Here is a 21,649-nt window from a genome sequence, read left to right on the forward strand (position 1 = left end):
TCTAACATGTACAAGTGACAGCATTTTAAATCAATGTTTCCGAATAAAGTCTGAAACAATGTCTAACATGTACAAGTGACAGCATTTTAGATCGATGTTTCCGAATAAAATCTGAAACAATGTGTAACATGTACAATATCAGTACATGTAGTTGAAAACTTCTCTGCTTTAAACTATACGATATCTTGTCATCTTTATTTATTCTGGTGACTTGATCAATGAATCCATCAATGAATTTGACTGACAAGTGGGATGAACATCTGTGAAAACCTTCCAACTTTGAAATGATGTCCCCCAAGATCGAGTTTGGTGTTGACGTTATATGTTGCATGTAGTAGGAAAGCCCAAAATATAATAAGATACTACATTTAGTACAAGTCCTACCTCCATTGGTTCAAACAGCTCATCATCCAGTATGGTGATGTAGATGTAAGCTTCCTTCTGCCCCTGGGCAAACCTAACTGTGCCACTGGAGGGGGTCAGGTCTGCAACTGTTGTCTCCCGATGGTAAGCCTGCCATTGGACCAGAACAGAACCGAAGTAGCCAATGACACGAGACACCTTGAGCGCCAGTGTATGATTCCTTCCATATGCCTCGTACGTATCCACACGGCCCTCTGTGTTCTGTAATGTGAAGACACACACAAAGATGCAATAATACACATTATTATTTATACATCAGTGAAATCCCAGTATTTCCTTCACTGATAAAAATGATATCTTCACTAGTTAGGTATCACTTTTGTTATTACATTTTGCTATTACACTGCTGGAGACCTTGACTCATGACCCATAGCTGATCTTGCCGAACTACTTTTGTACGTGCCGTCTGCTACATTCGTTGAAATCTTCGTGGTCCGCATCACAAGGCGTGCACTTCCGCGCAATATATAGTTCACCCAAAAAAGAGGTAGAAATTCTTCATGTGCTTTATTTATGTAAATACCTATATTGTATTCGCATTAAGCACCTTTGTAGAATGTATAATTACTTACAGACAGCATTTAAAACTGTAAAAAGTTTTTGCGAGCGCAGACGTGAACGAAATTGCAGTGTGTATGAATAGAATCAGAAATATGAAGAAGATGGCACATTGCTTATTTTTTCACAGATCCAACAGATAAACTGATAGGCATTTATATACATGTAGAGAAAATGTCAGGATATAAATAATAAATAGAATATTGCACAGTGAGAGGTGGAAGTGATAACCCACAAGACACAAAGCTTTCAGTGGGATATCATTTCTACTTTTCAAGAGAACAATAGTCATGGTATTCAACTTTCACTGTGCAATATACTCTATTGAACCATGCATATTGCTTGAAAGCTACAAGTAATATAAATCAAATATACAGATACCATTCAAGTATAATTCAGTCTTTCTGAATGTTTTGTAACTGGCCCAATGTCTGAGAATTCTACTGATCTTGAAAAGTTGTATTGAGTTTTTCTTGAATCACACAACGATATCCTACTAGAAAAATGTTAATTTCAGTACCAACAAGTTATATCACCTTATTTTGCCCCTCTAATGTACACTTTTACACAAATTTTTGGGTCAATCTTTCAATGTGCTTCTCATTCAATTATTTACAGATTTTATCTCACTGATGATCTTTTCATTCAACGAATTTAACAGCAAGCTTCCATGTATGTAGTACTAAGTATAAAGTCACTGAAGGAGTCTTACTGCAGTATTGTAACATAAAAACATTTGTAATTCTCTGATTCTTTTTTTTCATTTTTCTGTTTTGAAACGAGAAAAGCCCTCATCTGTGAAAACACTCAAAGTTGGTGAATCAGCGCTGATTTCTGTTTAACACATACTACAGATGACAATGACACCTCTCCACTGACCGTAAGGACATCAAAGAGGACCAGTCCTCTAGCATTGTCGTTCTCTTGGATCATCACAGCCACACTGTTCCCAGGGTCCCTCACGCTGGGCACCTCCCCAGGGCCTGCTGTCCCCGCCAGTAACACCACACCTGTCAGGTTCACCAAGAACACTTCTTCCAGCTCAGGTAAGTCATCCTGAAATACAGGTGTGTATATTTAGGTTACTGAAAAAAATGGAATTCCAATGAAAAGAAATCATAACACTTGTCATATGAAAGTAATAATTTATTATTGGCATTGTATTATTAGAAAAAAAAGAATACATACAAAGCAGTAAAGATACAAATTATGATTGCTCTTCACTAGTGTGCTTCTGACAACTGGGGACAACTGGATGATTGTGTGCCTTTCAATATTTACCTGATGCTTTAGGACAGCCCAACAAACAGTACACATTCTCTTAGGCTTTACTGAAGACTCTTGTATGTACCTAAGCCTGATCAATCTGTTGCTCTACTAGTTACAATTCTCCAACGTCCCTCTCTGATAACCCTGTGCCATACCATGAGGAGATGTACAGGTATGGTGCCTCTCTTCACTCCATCCCTGACGCCTTACCATGAGCAGCTGTGCAGGTGTGGTGCCTCTCTTCACCCCGTCCTTATGCTTTACCATGAGCAGCTGTGCAGGTATGGTGCCTCTCTTCACCCCATTCTTATACCTTACCACAAGCAGATGTACAAATATGGTTTCTCTCTTAACCCCATCCTTATGCCTTACCATGAGCAGATGTGTAAGTATGGTGCCTCTCTTCACCCCATCCTCATGTTTTACCACGAGCAGATGTACAGGTATGGTACCTCTCTTTACCCCATCCTTATGCCTTACCATGAACAGCTGTGCATGTATGGTGCCTCCCTTCACCCCATCCTCATGCCTTACCATGAGCAGATGTACAAGTATGGTGCCTCTCTTCACCCTGTCCTTATGCCTTACCTTAAGCAGTTGTGCAGGTATGGTGCCTTTCTCCACCCCATCCTTATGCCTTACCATGAGCAGATGTGTAAGTATGGTGCCTCTCTTCAACCCATCCTCATGCCTTACCATGAGCAGCTGTGCAGGTATGGTGCCTCTCTTCACCCCATGCTCATGCCTTACCATGAGCAGATGTACAAGTATGGTACCTCTCTTCACCCCGTCCTTATGCCTTACCAAGAGCAGTTGTGCAGGTATGGTGCCTCTCTTCACCCCATGCTCATGCCTTACCATGAGCAGATGTACAAGTATGGTGCCTCTCTTCACCCCATTCTTATACCTTACCACGAGCAGATGTACAAATATGGTGCCTCTCTTCAACCCATCCTCATGCCTTACCATGAGCAGCTGTTCAGGTATGGTGCCTCTCTTCACCCCATGCTCAAGCCTTACCCTGAGCAGATGTACAGGTATGGTACCTCTCTTCACCCCGTCCTTATGCCTTACCAAGAGCAGCTGTGCAGGTATGGTGCCTCTCTTCACCCCATTCTTATACCTTACCACAAGCAGATGTACAAATATGGTGCCTCTCTTCACCCCATCCTCATGCCTTACCATGAGCAGCTGTGCAGGTATGGTGCCTCTCTTCACCCCATCCATGATGCCTTACCATGAGCAGATGTACAGGTATGGTGTCTCTCTTAACCCCATCCTTATGCCTTACCATGAGCAGATGTGTAAGTATGGTGCCTCTCTTCACCCCATCCATGATGCCTTACCATGAGCAGCTGTGCAGGTATGGTGCCTCTCTTCACCCCATGCTCATGCCTTACCCTGAGCAGATGTACAAGTATGGTACCTCTCTTCACCCCGTCCTTATGCCTTACCAAGAGCAGCTGTGCAGGTATGGTGCCTCTCTTCACCCCATTCTTATACCTTACCACAAGCAGATGTACAAGTATGGTGCCTCTCTTCACCCCATCCATGATGCCTTACCATGAGCAGATGTACAGGTATGGTGCCTCTCTTCACCCCATCCATGATGCCTTACCATGAGCAGATGTACAGGTATGGTGCCTGTGTTCACCACATCTGCGATGCCTTACTTTGAGCAGATATACAGGTATGGTGCCTTTCATCACCCCATCTCTGATGCCTTACTGTAAGCATCTGTGCAGGTATGGTGCCTCTGTTCACCTCATCTGTGATGCCTTACCATGAGCAGATGTACATGTATGATGCCTCTCTTCACCCCGTCCTTATGCCCTACCTTGAGCAGTGGTACAAGTATGGCGCCTCTCTTGTACATCACCTCATCTGTGATGCCTTACTTTGAGCAGATATACAGGTATGGTGTCTTTCATCACCCCATCCCTGATGCCTTACCATAAGCATCTGTGCAGGTATGGTGCCTCTCTTCACCCCATCCCTGATGATCCCCTGTGCCTTACCCTGAGCAGCTGTACAGGTATGGTGCCTCTCTTCACCCCATCCCTGATGACCCCCTGTGCCTTACCCTGAGCAGCTGTACAGGTATGGTGCCTCTCTTCACCCCATCCCTGATGACCCCCTGTGCCTTACCCTGAGCAGCTGTACAGGTATGGTGCCTCTCTTCACCCCATCCCTGATGACCCCCTGTGCCTTACCCTGAGCAGCTGTGCAGGTATGGTGCCTCTATTCACCCTATCCCTGATGACCCCTTGTGCCTTACCCTGAGCAGCTGTACAGGTATGGTGCCTCTCTTCACCCCATCCCTGATGATCCCCTGTGCTTACCCTGAGCAGCTGTACAGGTATGGTGCCCCTATTCACCCCATCCCTGATGACCCCCTGTGCCTTACCCTGAGCAGCTGTATAGGTATGGTGCCCCTATTCACCCCATCCCTGATGACCCCCTGTGCCTTACCCTGAGCAGCTGTACAGGTATGGTGCCCCTATTCACCCCATCCCTGATGATGATCCTGCCCTGTGTGGCCACGTAATCTTGACCTGAAGCTGCCTGTTCTTCTCTCTCATACTGTACAGCCTGACTCGTCCTGGATCACAATAAAACAACACAATCACTCATTACGCCAGGTGTGCTCCACACAAAACCTGACTGCAGGATGTCATGCAAGTGAAGTACACCTAAGTGGGACATACAAAACATAAACTTGATGAAAAAACCTATATAAATTTATAATTTACTGAAATTCTGGATGGAAAGTTAAGGAAGTTGGATATAATGTAAATGGAATTAAGTACATGAGGTAATATAAACAAAATTTACTTTTGTCGCTAATGTAAATAAGATTAAAAGTGCATGGATTTAAAAATTTCTTTGCTAAAATTGCTGATTTAAGTCCTCCTTAAAACATAAAGATACTAACATAAAGAACAGACTTGACAGTGCAATACTAAAATCCCACAGATCTAACTCACTTCCAAGGGAGATAACTCACCTGTATGAAATCTGGATATCTCCCAGAGTTCCCTGTTCACGGATGATGTTGAGCAAGACAGTGGAGTCTGTTCCTTCTGGCTCTGCCACCTCGACAGACGGCAGCTCCCAGTACACCACCCCGTGAGGAGAGTCACTAGCTAACACTGTCAGCCGGGCTATGCGGTTAGGCCCTGAGTAACAAGACAAACGGATTACAGGTAGATCAATCAGGGCAGCCTTTTTCATACATGTTTAAAGTAACAAGCTAAGAGAAGGTAGGATGTATGTGTACATACCTGTACATCTAAGTCTGTTTCGTGTATAAGATACATTCATAAGATGCCATTTGTCAAATGCTACATGTGCAATGGCATGATATACCTAGCACGTCTTACACGTACCTTCATTCAACTTGTCAAATTCAAGTGATCAACCTGACTGTGAACGCGGCTGTAAGTATACAAACATACCTAAAACTGCTCCTTTATTCAGCAGCCCTGTGCCTGGCTCCACGACTGTCTCCATGGTAACATAGGTAAGTTCTGGCAGCTCTGGGAGGAGATCATCCTTAATGATCAGACTGATGGTGGCTATACTCTGACCTGACCCAAATTCTACCTGTAATAAACACAGGTGTTCTCACAGGTAATTATATGTTTACATTGTGCATATACATTTATAACAAACACATAAAATGTGAAAATTTAATGTATTTCTTCACCTAATTATTTAATTGAGGTTTTCCACTGAACTCTGGTACTGGTCAGGTTTAGGGGTAGAGGAAAAAATTGCCCTTTGTCTAATATCAGAGAAACAATCTGGTGTGAAACAGAAAGCAAAGCAATGAGGCTTGAACTTGAACCGACCACTGCATTGTTAATGGTACTATTGGACAAATGAAGAAAATGAATATCTTCACACAAGTATTAACCCAGCATGGATAAATTTATCACCAAAAATAGTTATTGAACTTTCTTCTTAAATTCTGTAAACCAAAAAAATGTATTCATCACATGATTCCAATCAACCATTCCCAGGGCTGTTTGATATCATTATACGATGCTTAAGTTTGGAGAAAAACAGCTCTTCTTACCAGTCCTGACTGTGGCGTGATGTCCTGAGAACTCTGGTCTCCTGTGAGACGCCATCTGATTACAACACGACCGTAGTTACCACGGTAACGCCTTACTGTCAGCTGGACAGGGTTGTCCTTCTGGGGAATTTCAGCTTCTCGTCTGTCCAAGGAGTCCTTCAAATTAACACATTAAAGTAAATTATCATACAAAAGCTTTTTTCTACCACTTCATTTAACAACATCTTTCCATCAGTAAGCCAAATTACATTTACTTTACTCATTTGACTGGTGTTTTATGCCATACTCAAGAATATTTCACTTTTACAACCGTGACAAGAATTGTGGCAGGAGAAAACCCACAACCACCTTCAAGCTGCTGGCAGACCTTCCCACGGATGTCTGCAGAGGAAACCGGCCTGAGCTGGACTCACAGTAACCGCATCGGCAAGAGGCTCCTGGGTCATTGTGCCCTGCTGGCACATTAAGCATCTCCACCACGGAGGCCCCTCCTCCATATGCATGGCCATTAAAACAAACAGTTGAAATGAACACCTTGTTTTTAGCTCCAATGCCATATACGAAGTGCATCAATATTAATGTACAATATCACCTTCAAACTTACCTCTGCAAACTCAATGATTCCATGAGCATCATCATTGGATAATATATTGATGGAAGCTTTCTGATTTGCCCCAATTTCTGCTCCTCCCTGTGGGTTGCTAAGTGCGACGTAGAAGGTTTCAGTATCCTCAGGAAGGTCATCCTCGAGGACCACAACAGATGTCTGCTTTAATGTTTCTCCAGGGGCAAAGGTCAGTGTGGCTGTCCTACACATTTTCAGGTATAAAGTCAGGTGTATGTCTAATATTACACAAAGATACTGTATTTCACCTAGCCTTTTTCAAGACTGATTCTGACTGATTCATTTTAGGTGAAGTTTGAAAAACTTTCATGTGTTTCTGAAAGTGCATTTTTTCATACCAAACTTTAGGTGGAACACATTATTCTGAATTAAAAGTACCCATCAAACGAATACCAACAACCGATATTGAAAATGGTTTGCGAGTGGCAAACTGTGGCAACTAACACAGATTCAGATTTTAACACATTATCAACCACTGACAAAAATGACACACACATACACATGTTTTAAGATGGTACCTTCAGGCAAAAAGCGAGATGAAACATCAAGGGAAATAAGGTGATTATATGTAGTGTTATTGGGTGCAGTTGTTAGGACGGATTAGGATATTATAAGTACTTACAGTCATCAAAAAAATGTTTTTATTCATGTACAAAAATGCATTCAAGTCAAATGCATAGATAATAATTTAGCGTTCTTTACCTGGGAATGAAGTCACTATCTCTGACCATTGTGACTTGGTACAGAGTGGAGCCTGGGTCAGTGTCCGGGTTAGCCAGGGTCAGTAACACAGCCTGCTCTGTCGGCTGATTGACAGTAACCATGGAGACATGAGAAGCCGGCCTTGCTTGCCATACCAGGACAAATTTCAGCTGAGCAACATCCCAGACAAATACTGTGGAGTTGGCAACTACATCAGCGATGATGACATATACTGAATAGGAAAAATCAGATATTTACTCAGTGTGCCATGTATGTATTTTTCATCTTTTCAAGTAATTTTGTTGATATTATAGACGTAATTATATCAAGAACACACCAATAGCATTTGTTAGACACTCATACGTTATTTCATTAAACTTTACTCCTGTCTTGAAAGTAGTATTTATTCAACATTCATTGAAAGTTACTAAAACAATTTTCTTAACCATATTTGGGAATGACACTATCTTGATTAAAGCAGTATACGGCTCCAGAAGAAAAGTTATTGCAATTGTATTCAATAAATTTCATGAAATTTGCTGATTTGCTTCTCTCAAATTTAACCAATTTTTGCAATCATTTTTAAGAAATTATCATAATTTCTCCAATCAGTCACCTCTCTGGTCTGGTCCGGTGAACACTTGTACTGATTGTGCACTCTGAGTTTCTAGGCTCTGGAACCACTGGAAACTTTGTCCTCCTTTGTCCCACCTATACACCACTAATGACAGGCTTGCACTGCTCGGCTCATCTAACATCCCATTGGCTATAACTAAATAATGTTCTCCACCAATCAAGGCATGTTTGACATCAGTGGCTCCTTGGGTTGGGATGTACTGGTAGATGGCAAACTTGCTGTTTGTGTAGAATTTGAAAATAACAGATCTGGAAGTAGGAAAACAAAGCAAAATTCCTAAATTTAACAAATACAATACCATATAATAGTAACTAAACTGATAAAAATTTATTCCAAGTGGTACTCAACTGGCAGTTATCTTAGCTTTAGAAGAATACAAATTTATATCCATAACTGATGCAGAATATTGCTAGCTACTATCTTTTACAGTATGCATATATCTCATTTAGAATATCTGTGTTCCTACCTAGGTTAGGGAAAAACATAGTTTGTCACATCAGGTCATAACCGAAAATTTGTAGTACATTACAAGCTTATCCACACTTTAAACCTTAGCAAATATGAGCATCCCCTCCCCTTCAGTAATAATGAACACAAATAAAGTGTTCATTATTACTGAAACTCCAGATCGCAGCCCTTCCAGTATCATGTACAGTCGTGCCTGGACATACATACTGAAACTCCAGATCGCAGCCCTTCCAGTATCATGTACAGTTATACCTGGGCAGACATACTGATACTCCAGATCGCAGCCCTTCCAGTATCATGTACGGTTCTACCTGGGCAGACATACTGATACTCCAGATCGCAGCCCTTCCAGTGTCACGTACGGTTCTACCTGGGCAGACATACTGAAACTCCAGACTGCAGTCCTTGCAGCATCATGTACAGTTGTACCTGGACATACATACTGAAACTCCAGATCGCAGCCCTTCCAGCATCATGTACAGTTGTACCTGGACGGACATACTGATACTCCAGATCGCAGCCCTTCCAGTATCACGTACGGTTCTACCTGGACATACATACTGAAACTCCAGATCGCAGCCCTTCCAGCATCATGTACAGTTGTACCTGGACATACATACTAAAACTCCAGATCGCAGCCCTTCCAGCATCATGTACAGTTGTACCTGGACATAAATACTGAAACTCCAGATCGCAGCCCTTCCAGCATCATGTACAGTTGTGCCTGGACGGACATACTGAAACTCCAGATTGCAGCCCTTCCAGTATCATGTACGGTTCTACCTGGACATACATACTGAAACTCCAGATTGCAGCCCTTCCAGTATCATGTATAGTTGTACCTGGACGGACATACTGAAACTCCAGATTGCAGCCCTTCCAGTATCATGTACAGTTGTACCTGGACAGACATAATGAAACTCCAGATCGCAGCCCTTCCAGTATCACTTACAGTTCTACCTGGACATAAATACTGAAACACCAGATCGCAGCCCTTCCAGTATCTCATCCAGTTGTACCTGGACGGACATACTGACATTCAGATCGCAGCCCTTATAGTATCATGTACAGTTGTACCTGGACGGACATACTGATACTCCAGATCGCAGCCCTTCCAGTATCATGTACAGTTATACCTGGACAGACATACTGAAACTCCAGATCGCAGCCCTTCCAGTATCACGTACGGTTCTACCTGGACATAAATACTGAAACACCAGATTGCAGCCCTTCCAGTATCTCATCCTGTTGTACCTGGACGGACATACTGACATTCAGATCGCAGCCCTTCCAGTATCATGTACAGTTATACCTGGACAGACATACTGAAACTCCAGATCGCAGCCCTTCCAGTATCACGTACGGTTCTACCTGGACAGACATACTGAAACTCCAGATCGCAGCCCTTCCAGTATCACGTACGGTTCTACCTGGGTAGACATACTGATACTAAAGATTGCAGCCCTTCCAGTATCACGTACGGTTCTACCTGGGTAGACATACTGATACTCCAGATTGCAACCCTTCCAGTATCATGTCCGGTTCTACCTGGGCAGACATACTGATACTCCAGATCGCAGCCCTTCCAGTATCACGTACGGTTCTACTTGGACATAAATACTGAAACCCCAGATCGCAGCCCTTCCAGTATCATGTACGGTTCTACCTGGGCAGACATCCTGATACTCCAGATCGCAGCCCTTCCAGTATCATGTACAGTTGTACCTGGACATACATACTGAAACTCCAGACTGCAGTCCTTCCAGTATCACGTACAGTTGTGCCTGGACATACATACTGATACTCCAGATCGCAGCCCTTCCAGTATCATGTACAGTTATACCTGGACAGACATACTGAAACTCCAGATTGCAGCCTTTCCAGTATCATGTACGGTTCTACCTGGGCAGACATACTGATACTCCAGATCGCAGCCCTTCCAGTGTCATGTACGGTTCTACCTGGATATAAATACTGAAACTCCAGATCGCAGCCCTTCCAGTATCATGTACAGTTGTACCTGGACAGACATACTGAAACTCCAGATCGCAGCCCTTCCAGCATCATGTACAGTTGTGCCTGGACAGACATACTGAAACTCCAGATCGCAGCCCTTCCAGTATCATGTACAGTTGTGCCTGGACATACATACTGAAACTCCAGATCGCAGCCCTTCCAGCATCATGTACAGTTATACCTGGACATACATACTGAAACTCCAGACTGTAGCCCTTCCAGTATCATGTACAGTTATACCTGGACGGACATACTGAAACTCCAGATCGCAGCCCTTCCAGTATCATGTACAGTTGTACCTGGTCAGACATACTGAAACTCCAGATCGCAGCCCTTCCAGTATCATGTACAGTTGTACATGGACAGACATACTGAAACTCCAGACTGCAGCCCTTCCAGCATCATGTACAGTTGTACCTGGTCAGACATACTGAAACTCCAGATTGCAGCCCTTCCAGTATCATGTACAGTTGTGCCTGGACAGACATACTGATACTCCAGACTGCAGCCCTTCCAGTATCATGTACGGTTCTACCTGGACAGACATACTGATACTCCAGATCGCAGCCCTTCCAGTATCATGTACAGTTGTACCTGGACATACATACTGAAACTCCAGACTGCAGTCCTTCCAGTATCATGTACAGTTGTGCCTGGACGGACATACTGAAACTCCAGATCGCAGCCCTTCCAGTATCATGTATAGTTGTGCCTGGACAGATATACTGAAACTCCAGATCGCAGCCCTTCCAGTATCATGTACGGTTCTACCTGGGCAGACATACTGATACTCCAAATCGCAAACCTTCCAGTATCATGTACGGTTCTACCTGGGAAGACATACTGAAACTCCAGATCACAGCCCTTCCAGTATCACGTACAGTTATACCTGGACAGACATACTGAAACTCAAGATCGCAGCCCTTCCAGTATCATGTACAGTTATACCTGGACAGACATACTGATACTCCAGATCGCAGCCCTTCCAGTATCATGTACGGTTCTACCTGGGCAGACATACTGATACTCCAGATCGCAGCCCTTCCAGTATCATGTACGGTTCTACCTGGGCAGACATACTGATATTCAGATCGCAGCCCTTCCAGTATCATGTACGGTTCTACCTGGGCAGACATACTGATACTCCAGATCGCAACCCTTCCAGTATCATGTACGGTTCTACCTGGACAGACATACTGAAACTCCAGACTGCAGCCCTTCCAGTATCATGTACGGTTCTACCTGGGCAGACATACTGAAACTCCAGATCGCAGCCGTTCCAGTATCACGTACAGTTGTACCTGGACAGACATACTGAAACTCAAGATCGCAGCCCTTCCAGCATCATGTACAGTTGTGCCTGGACATACATACTGAAACTCCAGATCGCAGCCCTTCCAGCATCATGTACAGTTATACCTGGACATACATACTGAAACTCCAGACTGTAGCCCTTCCAGTATCATGTACAGTTATACCTGGACAGACATACTGAAACTCCAGATCGCAGCCCTTCCAGTATCATGTACAGTTGTACCTGGTCAGACATACTGAAACTCCAGATCGCAGCCCTTCCAGTATCATGTACAGTTGTACATGGACAGACATACTGAAACTCCAGACTGCAGCCCTTCCAGCATCATGTACAGTTGTACCTGGTCAGACATACTGAAACTCCAGATTGCAGCCCTTCCAGTATCATGTACAGTTGTGCCTGGACAGACATACTGATACTCCAGATTGCAGCCCTTCCAGTATCATGTACGGTTCTACCTGGACAGACATACTGATACTCCAGATCGCAGCCCTTCCAGTATCATGTACAGTTGTACCTGGACATACATACTGAAACTCCAGACTGCAGTCCTTCCAGTATCATGTACAGTTGTGCCTGGACGGACATACTGAAACTCCAGATCGCAGCCCTTCCAGTATCATGTATAGTTGTGCCTGGACAGATATACTGAAACTCCAGATCGCAGCCCTTCCAGTATCATGTACGGTTCTACCTGGGCAGACATACTGATACTCCAGATCGCAAACCTTCCAGTATCATGTACGGTTCTACCTGGGCAGACATACTGAAACTCCAGATCACAGCCCTTCCAGTATCACGTACAGTTATACCTGGACAGACATACCGAAACTCAAGATCGCAGCCCTTCCAGCATCATGTACAGTTATACCTGGACAGACATACTGATACTCCAGACTGCAGCCCTTCCAGTATCATGTACGGTTCTACCTGGGCAGACATACTGATACTCCAGATCGCAGCCCTTCCAGTATCATGTACGGTTCTACCTGGGCAGACATACTGATATTCAGATCGCAGCCCTTCCAGTATCATGTACGGTTCTACCTGGGCAGACATACTGATACTCCAGATCGCAACCCTTCCAGTATCATGTACGGTTCTACCTGGACAGACATACTGAAACTCCAGACTGCAGCCCTTCCAGTATCATGTACGGTTCTACCTGGGCAGACATACTGAAACTCCAGATCGCAGCCGTTCCAGTATCACGTACAGTTGTACCTGGACAGACATACTGAAACTCAAGATCGCAGCCCTTCCAGCATCATGTACAGTTATACCTGGACATAAATACTGAAACACCAGATCGCAGCCCTTCCAGTATTATGTACGGTTCTAACTGGGCAGACATACTGAAACTCCAGATCGCAGCCCTTCCAGTATCATGTACAGTTGTACCTGGTCAGACATACTGAAACTCCAGATCGCAGCCCTTCCAGCATCATGTACAGTTGTACCTGGACAGACATACTGAAACTCCAGATCGCAGCCCTTCCAGCATCATGTACAGTTGTGCCTGGTCAGACATACTGAAACTCCAGATCGCAGCCCTTCCAGTATCACATACAGTTGTACCTGGACAGACATAATGAAACTCCAGATCGCAGCCCTTCCAGTATCATGTACGGTTCTACCTGGGCAGACATACTGAAACTCCAGATCGCAGCCCTTCCAGTATCATGTACAGTTGTACCTGGTCAGACATACTGAAACTCCAGATCGCAGCCCTTCCAGCATCATGTACAGTTGTACCTGGACAGACATACTGAAACTCCAGATCGCAGCCCTTCCAGCATCATGTACAGTTGTGCCTGGTCAGACATACTGAAACTCCAGATCGCAGCCCTTCCAGTATCATGTACAGTTGTGCCTGGTCAGACATACTGAAACTCCAGATCGCAGCCCTTCCAGTATCACATACAGTTGTACCTGGACAGACATAATGAAACTCCAGATCGCAGCCCTTCCAGTATCATGTACGGTTCTACCTGGGCAGACATACTGAAACTCCAGATCGCAGCCCTTCCAGCATCATGTACAGTTGTGCCTGGTCAGACATACTGAAACTCCAGATCGCAGCCCTTCCAGTATCACATACAGTTGTACCTGGACAGACATAATGAAACTCCAGATCGCAGCCCTTCCAGCATCATGTACAGTTATACCTGGACAGACATACTGATACTCCAGATCGCAGCCCTTCCAGTATCATGTACAGTTGTGCCTGGTCAGACATACTGAAACTCCAGACTGCAGTCCTTCCAGTATCACGTACAGTTGTGCCTGGACATACATACTGAAACTCCAGATCGCAGCCCTTCCAGCATCATGTACAGTTGTACCTGGACATACATACTGAAACACCAGATCGCAGCCCTTCCAGCATCATGTACGGTTCTACCTGGACATAAATACTGAAACCCCAGATCGCAGCCCTTCCAGTATCATGTACGGTTCTACCTGGACATAAATACTAAAACCCCAGATTGCAGCCCTTCCAGTATCATGTACGGTTATACCTGGGCATAAATACTGAAACTCCAGATCGCAGCCCTTCCAGTATCATGTACGGTTCTACCTGGACGGACATACTGATACTCCAGATCGCAGTCCTTCCAGTATCACATACAGTTGTACCTGGACATACATACTGTAACTCCAGATCGCAGCCCTTCCAGTATCAAGTTAACCTATATTTATTTGATAGGAGTTTTACGCCATACTCAAGAATATTTCGCTTGTACAACAGCAGTCAGCATTAAGATAGGAGTAAACTGGGCAAAGCCTAGCGAAACTCACGAGAATCTGCAGGCTGCTGTCTGATTGGTTTTGATTTTAGACAGTACTAACAATCTTACTCACTCTATCTCAAACTTCTGTGTCACTGAGTCGTAATGGTTTGCCATGGCCAGGTACACATCTGATCCTATTGTGAATGTCTCCACAGCCTTAGCGCCTCGTCCCCCTAACAGCTGCCATGGCACTCCACCAAACTGACTCTGTCCACTGTCCCAGGCATACACCAGTGAGTCAATGACAGTCATCCCTGAGCTGGACTGACCACTGGCGATCACGAGGAACGACTGACCATTGCTGGTGAAGTATGAGGCATCCTCAGCTCCCACTGTGGCTAATTCTTGTACCTGATTGGTTGAGAGAAAAGGTGAAAACAAACCACAACAGAAAGTAGCTGACAGAAGTGACAAAAAGGTGTAAACAAACTACTGATGAAACAATCAACAAAATTAAGCAAATGAACGATAATTTAACAAGGGAACAAAACTGACTCAATGTGTAACTCAAAATTTGAAGATCAAAACTGAAGATCAATCTTGTTAAGCCATGATTTCTTTAGTAAGGAAAATCACTTTCTACTAGTAGCAGGCCATGTTCAATGTTGAACCCAAATTTGATTGCTGATCGAAGTTAACTTGAACATTATGGCTATGTCTCCTTTTAGCAGCCATTTACTATGTTACTTCATTTGAATGCCAGGCCAAGTACCCCAGACAGGACACCAGATATGACACCTTGTGGGAAAATACCAAGTAATGAACAGAATGTAACATACCAGATTGAGCGTTCCCTGATCTGTCATGCTGTACACTCTGGTGGATGCTTCACGTCTGCCCTCTTCACCCCCATTAGTCACCACCAGATATGTCCCATCATCTTTTACAAAGCTGACCGCACTGGTGGCGCCATCTGTCTCAAACACCTGAAAATGTCAAACCGAGCCTATTACATGTCTCAAAGTGTCAGATGAGAAGGCAAACAGATGAACAGACTGACAGACAGACCCAAATAACTGTCCTGCATTTTCTAGCATACTAGAATGCTAGTTCTAGCATAAATCTTATTGTGTAAAATTCATCCAGGATGAAAATTTTTATTCATCCACCTACATTTTCAGGTTTGCCTACTAGATAACTTTTGCTGATTTTGACAGCTGTCTGATACACTTACCACGGAGACCTCTTTCTACTCACCTGTACAGGACTGAAACTCTCTTTCCATTCGTACAACACAGATCGTCCAATAGCAGGCGTCAATGGATTTCCACCAATCACAGAGCTTGTTACATTTCCTGTGGTCTTAGTCAACATCACAGCAAATGTGTCATCATAGAAATGAAATCCGTACCATCTGTGAGTTGTCAGAGGGGTGAAGCTTTGCACAGTTGCCATAGAGAAGGAGGAGGTGTTACCAGAGACAGAGGCTGTCCCCGACTGCGTGAGGATATCAACTGAAATGTTTCCCTGAAGACCTTGTGATCTGACCACGTCAAAGTGTAACAGACCAGAGCTCTCTTCCACGTCAAGGAAACTCGTTCTAAAGTAAATAATAACAGAAATAACTGAGTTTCAACACCTCATGATGCACTTATGAAGGCAGAGTGAATAAGAGACAATGCCACTAGGACTGGTGTTTATAATGTAATCCTGCCACTAGAACTGGTGTTGATAATGTAATCCTGCCACTAGGGCTGGTGTTGATAATGTAATCCAATGCCACTAGGACTGGTGTTGATAATGTAATCCAATGCCACTAAGACTGGTGTTGATAATGTAATCCAATGCCACTAAGACTGGTGTTGATAATGTAATCCAATGCCACTAGGACTGGTGTTGATAATGTAATCCAATGCCACTAGGACTGGTGTTGATAATGCAATCCAATGCCACTAGGACTGGTGTTGATAATGTAATCCAATGCCACTAGGACTGGTGTTGATAATGTAATCCTGCCACTAGGACTGGTGTTGATAATGTAATCCAGTGCCACTAGGACTGGTGTTGATAATGTAATCCAATGCCACTAGGACTGATGTTGATAATGTAATCTAATGCCACTAGGACTGGTGTTGATAATGTAATCCAGTGCCACTAGGACTGGTGTTGATAATGTAATCTAATGCCACTAGGACTGGTGTTGATAATGTAATCCTGCCACTAGGACTGGTGTTGTTAATGTAATCTAATGCCACTAGGACTGGTGTTGATAATGTAATCTAATGCCACTAGGACTGGTGTTGATAATGTAATCCTGCCACTAGGACTGGTGTTGATAATGTAATCCAATGCCACTAGGACTGGTGTTAATAATGTAATCTAATGCCACTAGGACTGGTGTTGATAATGTAATCCAATGCCACTAGGACTGGTGTTGATAATGTAATCCTGCCACTAGGACTGGTGTTGATAATGTAATCCAGTGCCACTAGGACTGATGTTGATAATGTAATCCAATGCCACTAGGACTGGTGTTGATAATGTAATCTAATGCCACTAGGACTGGTGTTGATAATGTAATCCTGCCACTAGGACTGGTGTTGATAATGTAATCCTGCCACTAGGACTGGTGTTGATAATGCAATCCAATGCCACTAGGACTGGTGTTTATAATGTAATCCTGTCCCTAGGACTGGTGTTGATAATGTAATCCAATGCCACTAGGACTGGTGTTGATAATGTAATCTAATGCCACTAGGACTGGTGTTGATAATGCAATCCAATGCCACTAGGACTGGTGTTGATAATGCAATCCAATGCCACTAGGACTGGCGTTGATAATGCAATCCAATGCCACTAGGACTGGTGTTGATAATGCAATCCAATGCCACTAGGACTGGTGTTGATAACGCAATCCATTGCCACTAGGACTGGTGTTGATAATGTTACCCTGCCCTATTTCAAATTATTAAAGTGAAGTAGTTCTTTAAATACAGTTTTATGACAAAATATTATAAAAAGGATATACAATATAAAAGATCATCCATTATTGTTCAATTTCCTTAATACTTTGGCAAACATGTAATGTATTAAGAAAAAAGAACACCCAAAGAAAAGAAAAATTTTTTTTTTCTGAAAATTTCCTTAATACTTTGTTCCTATGGCATACAGTCTCATGCGATCTGTAATTTCTATCTCTTCTTTTCTTACCTTGTTCCCGTGGCATAGATCTGCAGTAAGCCATATGGCGCATCACTTTCTCGGATAAGGATGGTCCGTTGTCTGATGGCTCCTAACTGAGCGCCCCCTATAGGATCTTGTAGAATGACCTTGAACTGCTCAGTGACCTCAGGTAAGTCATCCTGAACAGCACTGATTTCTAACACGGCAGACAGCTAGTCAAAGCAGACAGCAGGACAGTGTGACTGGTTGATTGAAGAATTTACCTTTCCATTTCATTTTTTCACTGATGTTTTATTTTTATCAACCGTTTTAATCAAATGTCATTAGTCAGGTTGACATACCAGGTAAACGAAGTAAGGCAGAAGTTGGCGAAAATCATAATTCTTCAAAATATGATCAATTTTTTACCATATTTTAAATAATATTTGAATGGTACAATACAACTTACATGTACATGTAAATCTACACTGAACCACAATTTTGTCTCTGTAGTTTCACATCCTCAATCTTAGAGAACATGATACTATTTACACAAGTCCTACCTGTCTATCCTGGAAGGTGACGTATCCTGTGATAGGTGTCAGGTCTGTGGTCTCCTCCCCTGCCCCTGTCTGCACCACGAATGGTACTGTCACCACACCGTATATACCAGGCCCTCGCAGCAGGCGGAAGCTGGCCACGCTGTCAGCAAGATTTACCCCCCTAGGTTCTGTCAGAGTTATGTTGTCGCTGAGGTCAAAGGTTATGAAACCACCGGCATCATCATTAGCTAGGATTGTAACCGAGGCTGGGAAAAGACAAGCATCTTAATATATGCACTGAATTTATTTAGTTACCTATTGGATTGGTGATCAATGCTGTACTTACATTTCCTTCACTTATATAACGGCTCTCGGTTTTATGTGTGGAGGAAGCCGGAGTGCCCGGCAAAAGACACCAGCCTTTGGCAAGTTACTGACAAACATGCAGATATGCTCATCATATTGATACCACATTATGGTTGTCACCAGGGCCCCACAAATAAGGAGATAAAGGGAATGTACAAAATCCCAGTCCAAGTCTAGAATTGAACCAGCCTGCTAAGCACCTTTAACTGCTCATCACAACCCGCTCCCTGGTCAGGTGTAGAACTAAAGGAAACAAGATAGCCTGGAGTAAACCACAACCTGCATACATGCAATGAACGTTTTCCTGGCTGTCTTCAGACATACCATGTTAACACAGGAATGGTACTAACATGAAAGAATTTGATGGCCAGTTTACAATTAGAGAACTGTAGGTGTTACATGTTGCTAGATCATTCTATGAACAGATAGAATCATACAGAGGAGATAGTTCAAGCCAAAATGTGTATTATCTTGAAACAAAGTTAATTACTAAGTTCAGGGAAGCATGAGTCAGACACCAGGTAAACATGAGTCAGACATCAGGTAAACATGAGTCAGACACCAGGTAATTCAAAGTAAAACAAAGCACAAACTTCCTCTGTCTTGACCAACCTTGGGTGTTCTCCCCTAACTGAGCGCCCCCTTGGGGACTGTCAAGGATAACTAACAGTTCCTCATCAGGCTCAGGTATGTCATCCTCTAACACCTGTACACTGATCACCTGGCTGGTCTCTCCATGAGCAAAATACAGGTACTACAACAGGTAAGCAATTACTTATAGAACATTTCCAGCATAATATACTTGGCTTGTGGTCTTTTATAAATATACCTGAAATCTATTCTCTTTTTCTTGTGTGACAAAATTAATTAAAAATGATCATATAGTTTCAGTTTTTTGGAAAGATATTTTGATAATTACATGTATATGAAGTTGATTTTCTGTAGATTCAAATTTTATGGTCAGGTGAAATGTATTTGCATTAGAGCTGCTTGGTGTGATAGAGTAAAAGTGCATAATAGTGCATGTGTTACCAGCAAAGTACCAGCACAAATTTCTCTCCACATAACGCTGCAATGTTGTGGCCCTTATAAACTAAGCCTACAGACTTTACCCCAAACAATTCCTTGATCCTGTGACCTTACCTGTGCATAGAGGATGAAGTCGCTATCAGGGACAACCGTGTTAGTCTGAACCTGGGGGAAGTAGCGGACAGACACGTTACCAAATGTGCCCCCTGTCCTCAGAACCACAAGGCTTACCGTAGTGTTACCCTCATTCACAGACACCCTGAAACAAGTGAAGCACTCACATACTCATGCATGGTCTCTTTTGTCTGTTTGTCTTTCTTAACGCGTCCCCTAAGAAATAAGTTACAATGTATCAGCTGTGATCTGCATTGTATGGACAATTGCATGTACATCAGTTATGTTTTACCCTACCAGTTCTTATGATAAATACAAATAAATTAGCAACAACAGGACTTAACTCTTTCTTTCAGGGTTTATACATAAGTGCATAAAAAGTCATCCTTACTTCGTTATTTTTGACTTATTTATTTACTTGATTGGTGGCCACAACCCGGAGAAAAATACAGATGTTTGCCAAGGACCTGACATCCCTCTTGACTGTCACAGCCAAACTAGCTATAAGTGTATGTAAGGATGCAGTAGTCCAGGGCAGATGGGCTGTCACAAGAATGGAGCTGGCAAAGCTGGCATCCCACCCACCCCTCTCAACAGGTAATTCTTGAAGCTGAGTAAAACAGCCACAGACAACCAGTGCCCATGTAGATCTATGGCCCTGAGGGTAAAACGTGCGGCTTGATTACCACCATCCTCTGAGGGTATCACCTTACCTGGAGGTGTTAGGGGAGAACACAAATGTGCCCTGGGCCCCATCATTGGCCAGTATGGTCACCTGGGCAGTGACGTCAGTAGCAGCTGAAACATCAAAACATGCTGCATACTAATTTACAGGTATAATGCCATGATATTATCATAAAATTTCAATTTAATCAAAATTCTACAAGACTTCTATTTGTTTGAAGTATGTCTAAATGTTAGCCTCACTCCCTCAGTACACCTGATTTCTAGTTTCATCGCATATCAACATAAGAACTTTGAATATCAACAACCTTCTGTATGGACTCCATGTACATGTATGTCTTACTTCTAAATCTGTCAGACTTCTAGTTGCATTACATATCTACATTACATTTTTAATAATCAATTCCAAGCAGGATGGTGAATATCAGATATACCTGCCAATCACCAGTCTAATATATGAATTAACACTAAGGTATAAGACAGACTTACCAAGCCTTGGAGGGAGCGTTGTATCTGCCCCCACCAAAGTCACACTGGTCAGGTTGACGAGAAACGCCTCATCAATTTCAGGTAACTGGTCATTAATGATTCTTAGTATGACAACACCTGAGTTCTCCCCGTTCTCCAGGTACATGTACCGTCCATCAGGTGTGAAGTCATCAACAGGTGTAGCCAGCTGTAAGCCAGGCCCGTCCTGGCGGATAAACCCACCTGAAGCCTCAAACTCCACTCGCACTGTGCCTGTAAAATCAACATATTATATGTTCTAACATCAGGTATGTGAATGTCAAATGTGTATTCAAAGAATTCCCGGAAGAAAAGTATGTTAACTATAATCACAAATTAGTTAAAAGGGCATTTTTTACCTTCACTTGGACTTTTCTTTTCAAACAACCCAATAAATTCAAAGTAAGTACTGTAAA

General features: G+C 43.1%; 1 protein-coding gene across 1 annotated transcript in view; it reads right to left on the reverse strand.

The window, feature by feature from the left end:
- LOC135472451 (adhesion G-protein coupled receptor V1-like) overlaps window positions 1–21,649 on the reverse strand; it is a 113,780-nt gene that overhangs the window by 37,622 nt on the left and 54,509 nt on the right. Inside the window, exons 46-63 of the mRNA XM_064751967.1 lie at window positions 21,216–21,467; window positions 20,756–20,840; window positions 20,043–20,187; window positions 19,512–19,653; window positions 18,555–18,799; window positions 18,040–18,224; window positions 16,087–16,429; window positions 15,669–15,815; window positions 14,960–15,240; window positions 8,275–8,543; window positions 7,659–7,890; window positions 6,936–7,140; window positions 6,332–6,487; window positions 5,709–5,856; window positions 5,258–5,429; window positions 4,723–4,852; window positions 1,861–2,037; window positions 385–624 (exon numbers count right to left, since the gene is read on the reverse strand). Of these exons, the coding sequence (XP_064608037.1) occupies window positions 385–624; window positions 1,861–2,037; window positions 4,723–4,852; window positions 5,258–5,429; window positions 5,709–5,856; window positions 6,332–6,487; window positions 6,936–7,140; window positions 7,659–7,890; window positions 8,275–8,543; window positions 14,960–15,240; window positions 15,669–15,815; window positions 16,087–16,429; window positions 18,040–18,224; window positions 18,555–18,799; window positions 19,512–19,653; window positions 20,043–20,187; window positions 20,756–20,840; window positions 21,216–21,467 (3,554 nt within the window). The remainder of the gene's footprint in view (window positions 1–384; window positions 625–1,860; window positions 2,038–4,722; window positions 4,853–5,257; window positions 5,430–5,708; window positions 5,857–6,331; window positions 6,488–6,935; window positions 7,141–7,658; window positions 7,891–8,274; window positions 8,544–14,959; window positions 15,241–15,668; window positions 15,816–16,086; window positions 16,430–18,039; window positions 18,225–18,554; window positions 18,800–19,511; window positions 19,654–20,042; window positions 20,188–20,755; window positions 20,841–21,215; window positions 21,468–21,649) is intronic.

The sequence above is a fragment of the Liolophura sinensis genome, chromosome 8, assembly GCF_032854445.1.
Source record: "Liolophura sinensis isolate JHLJ2023 chromosome 8, CUHK_Ljap_v2, whole genome shotgun sequence".
Lineage (NCBI taxonomy): Eukaryota > Metazoa > Mollusca > Polyplacophora > Chitonida > Chitonidae > Liolophura > Liolophura sinensis.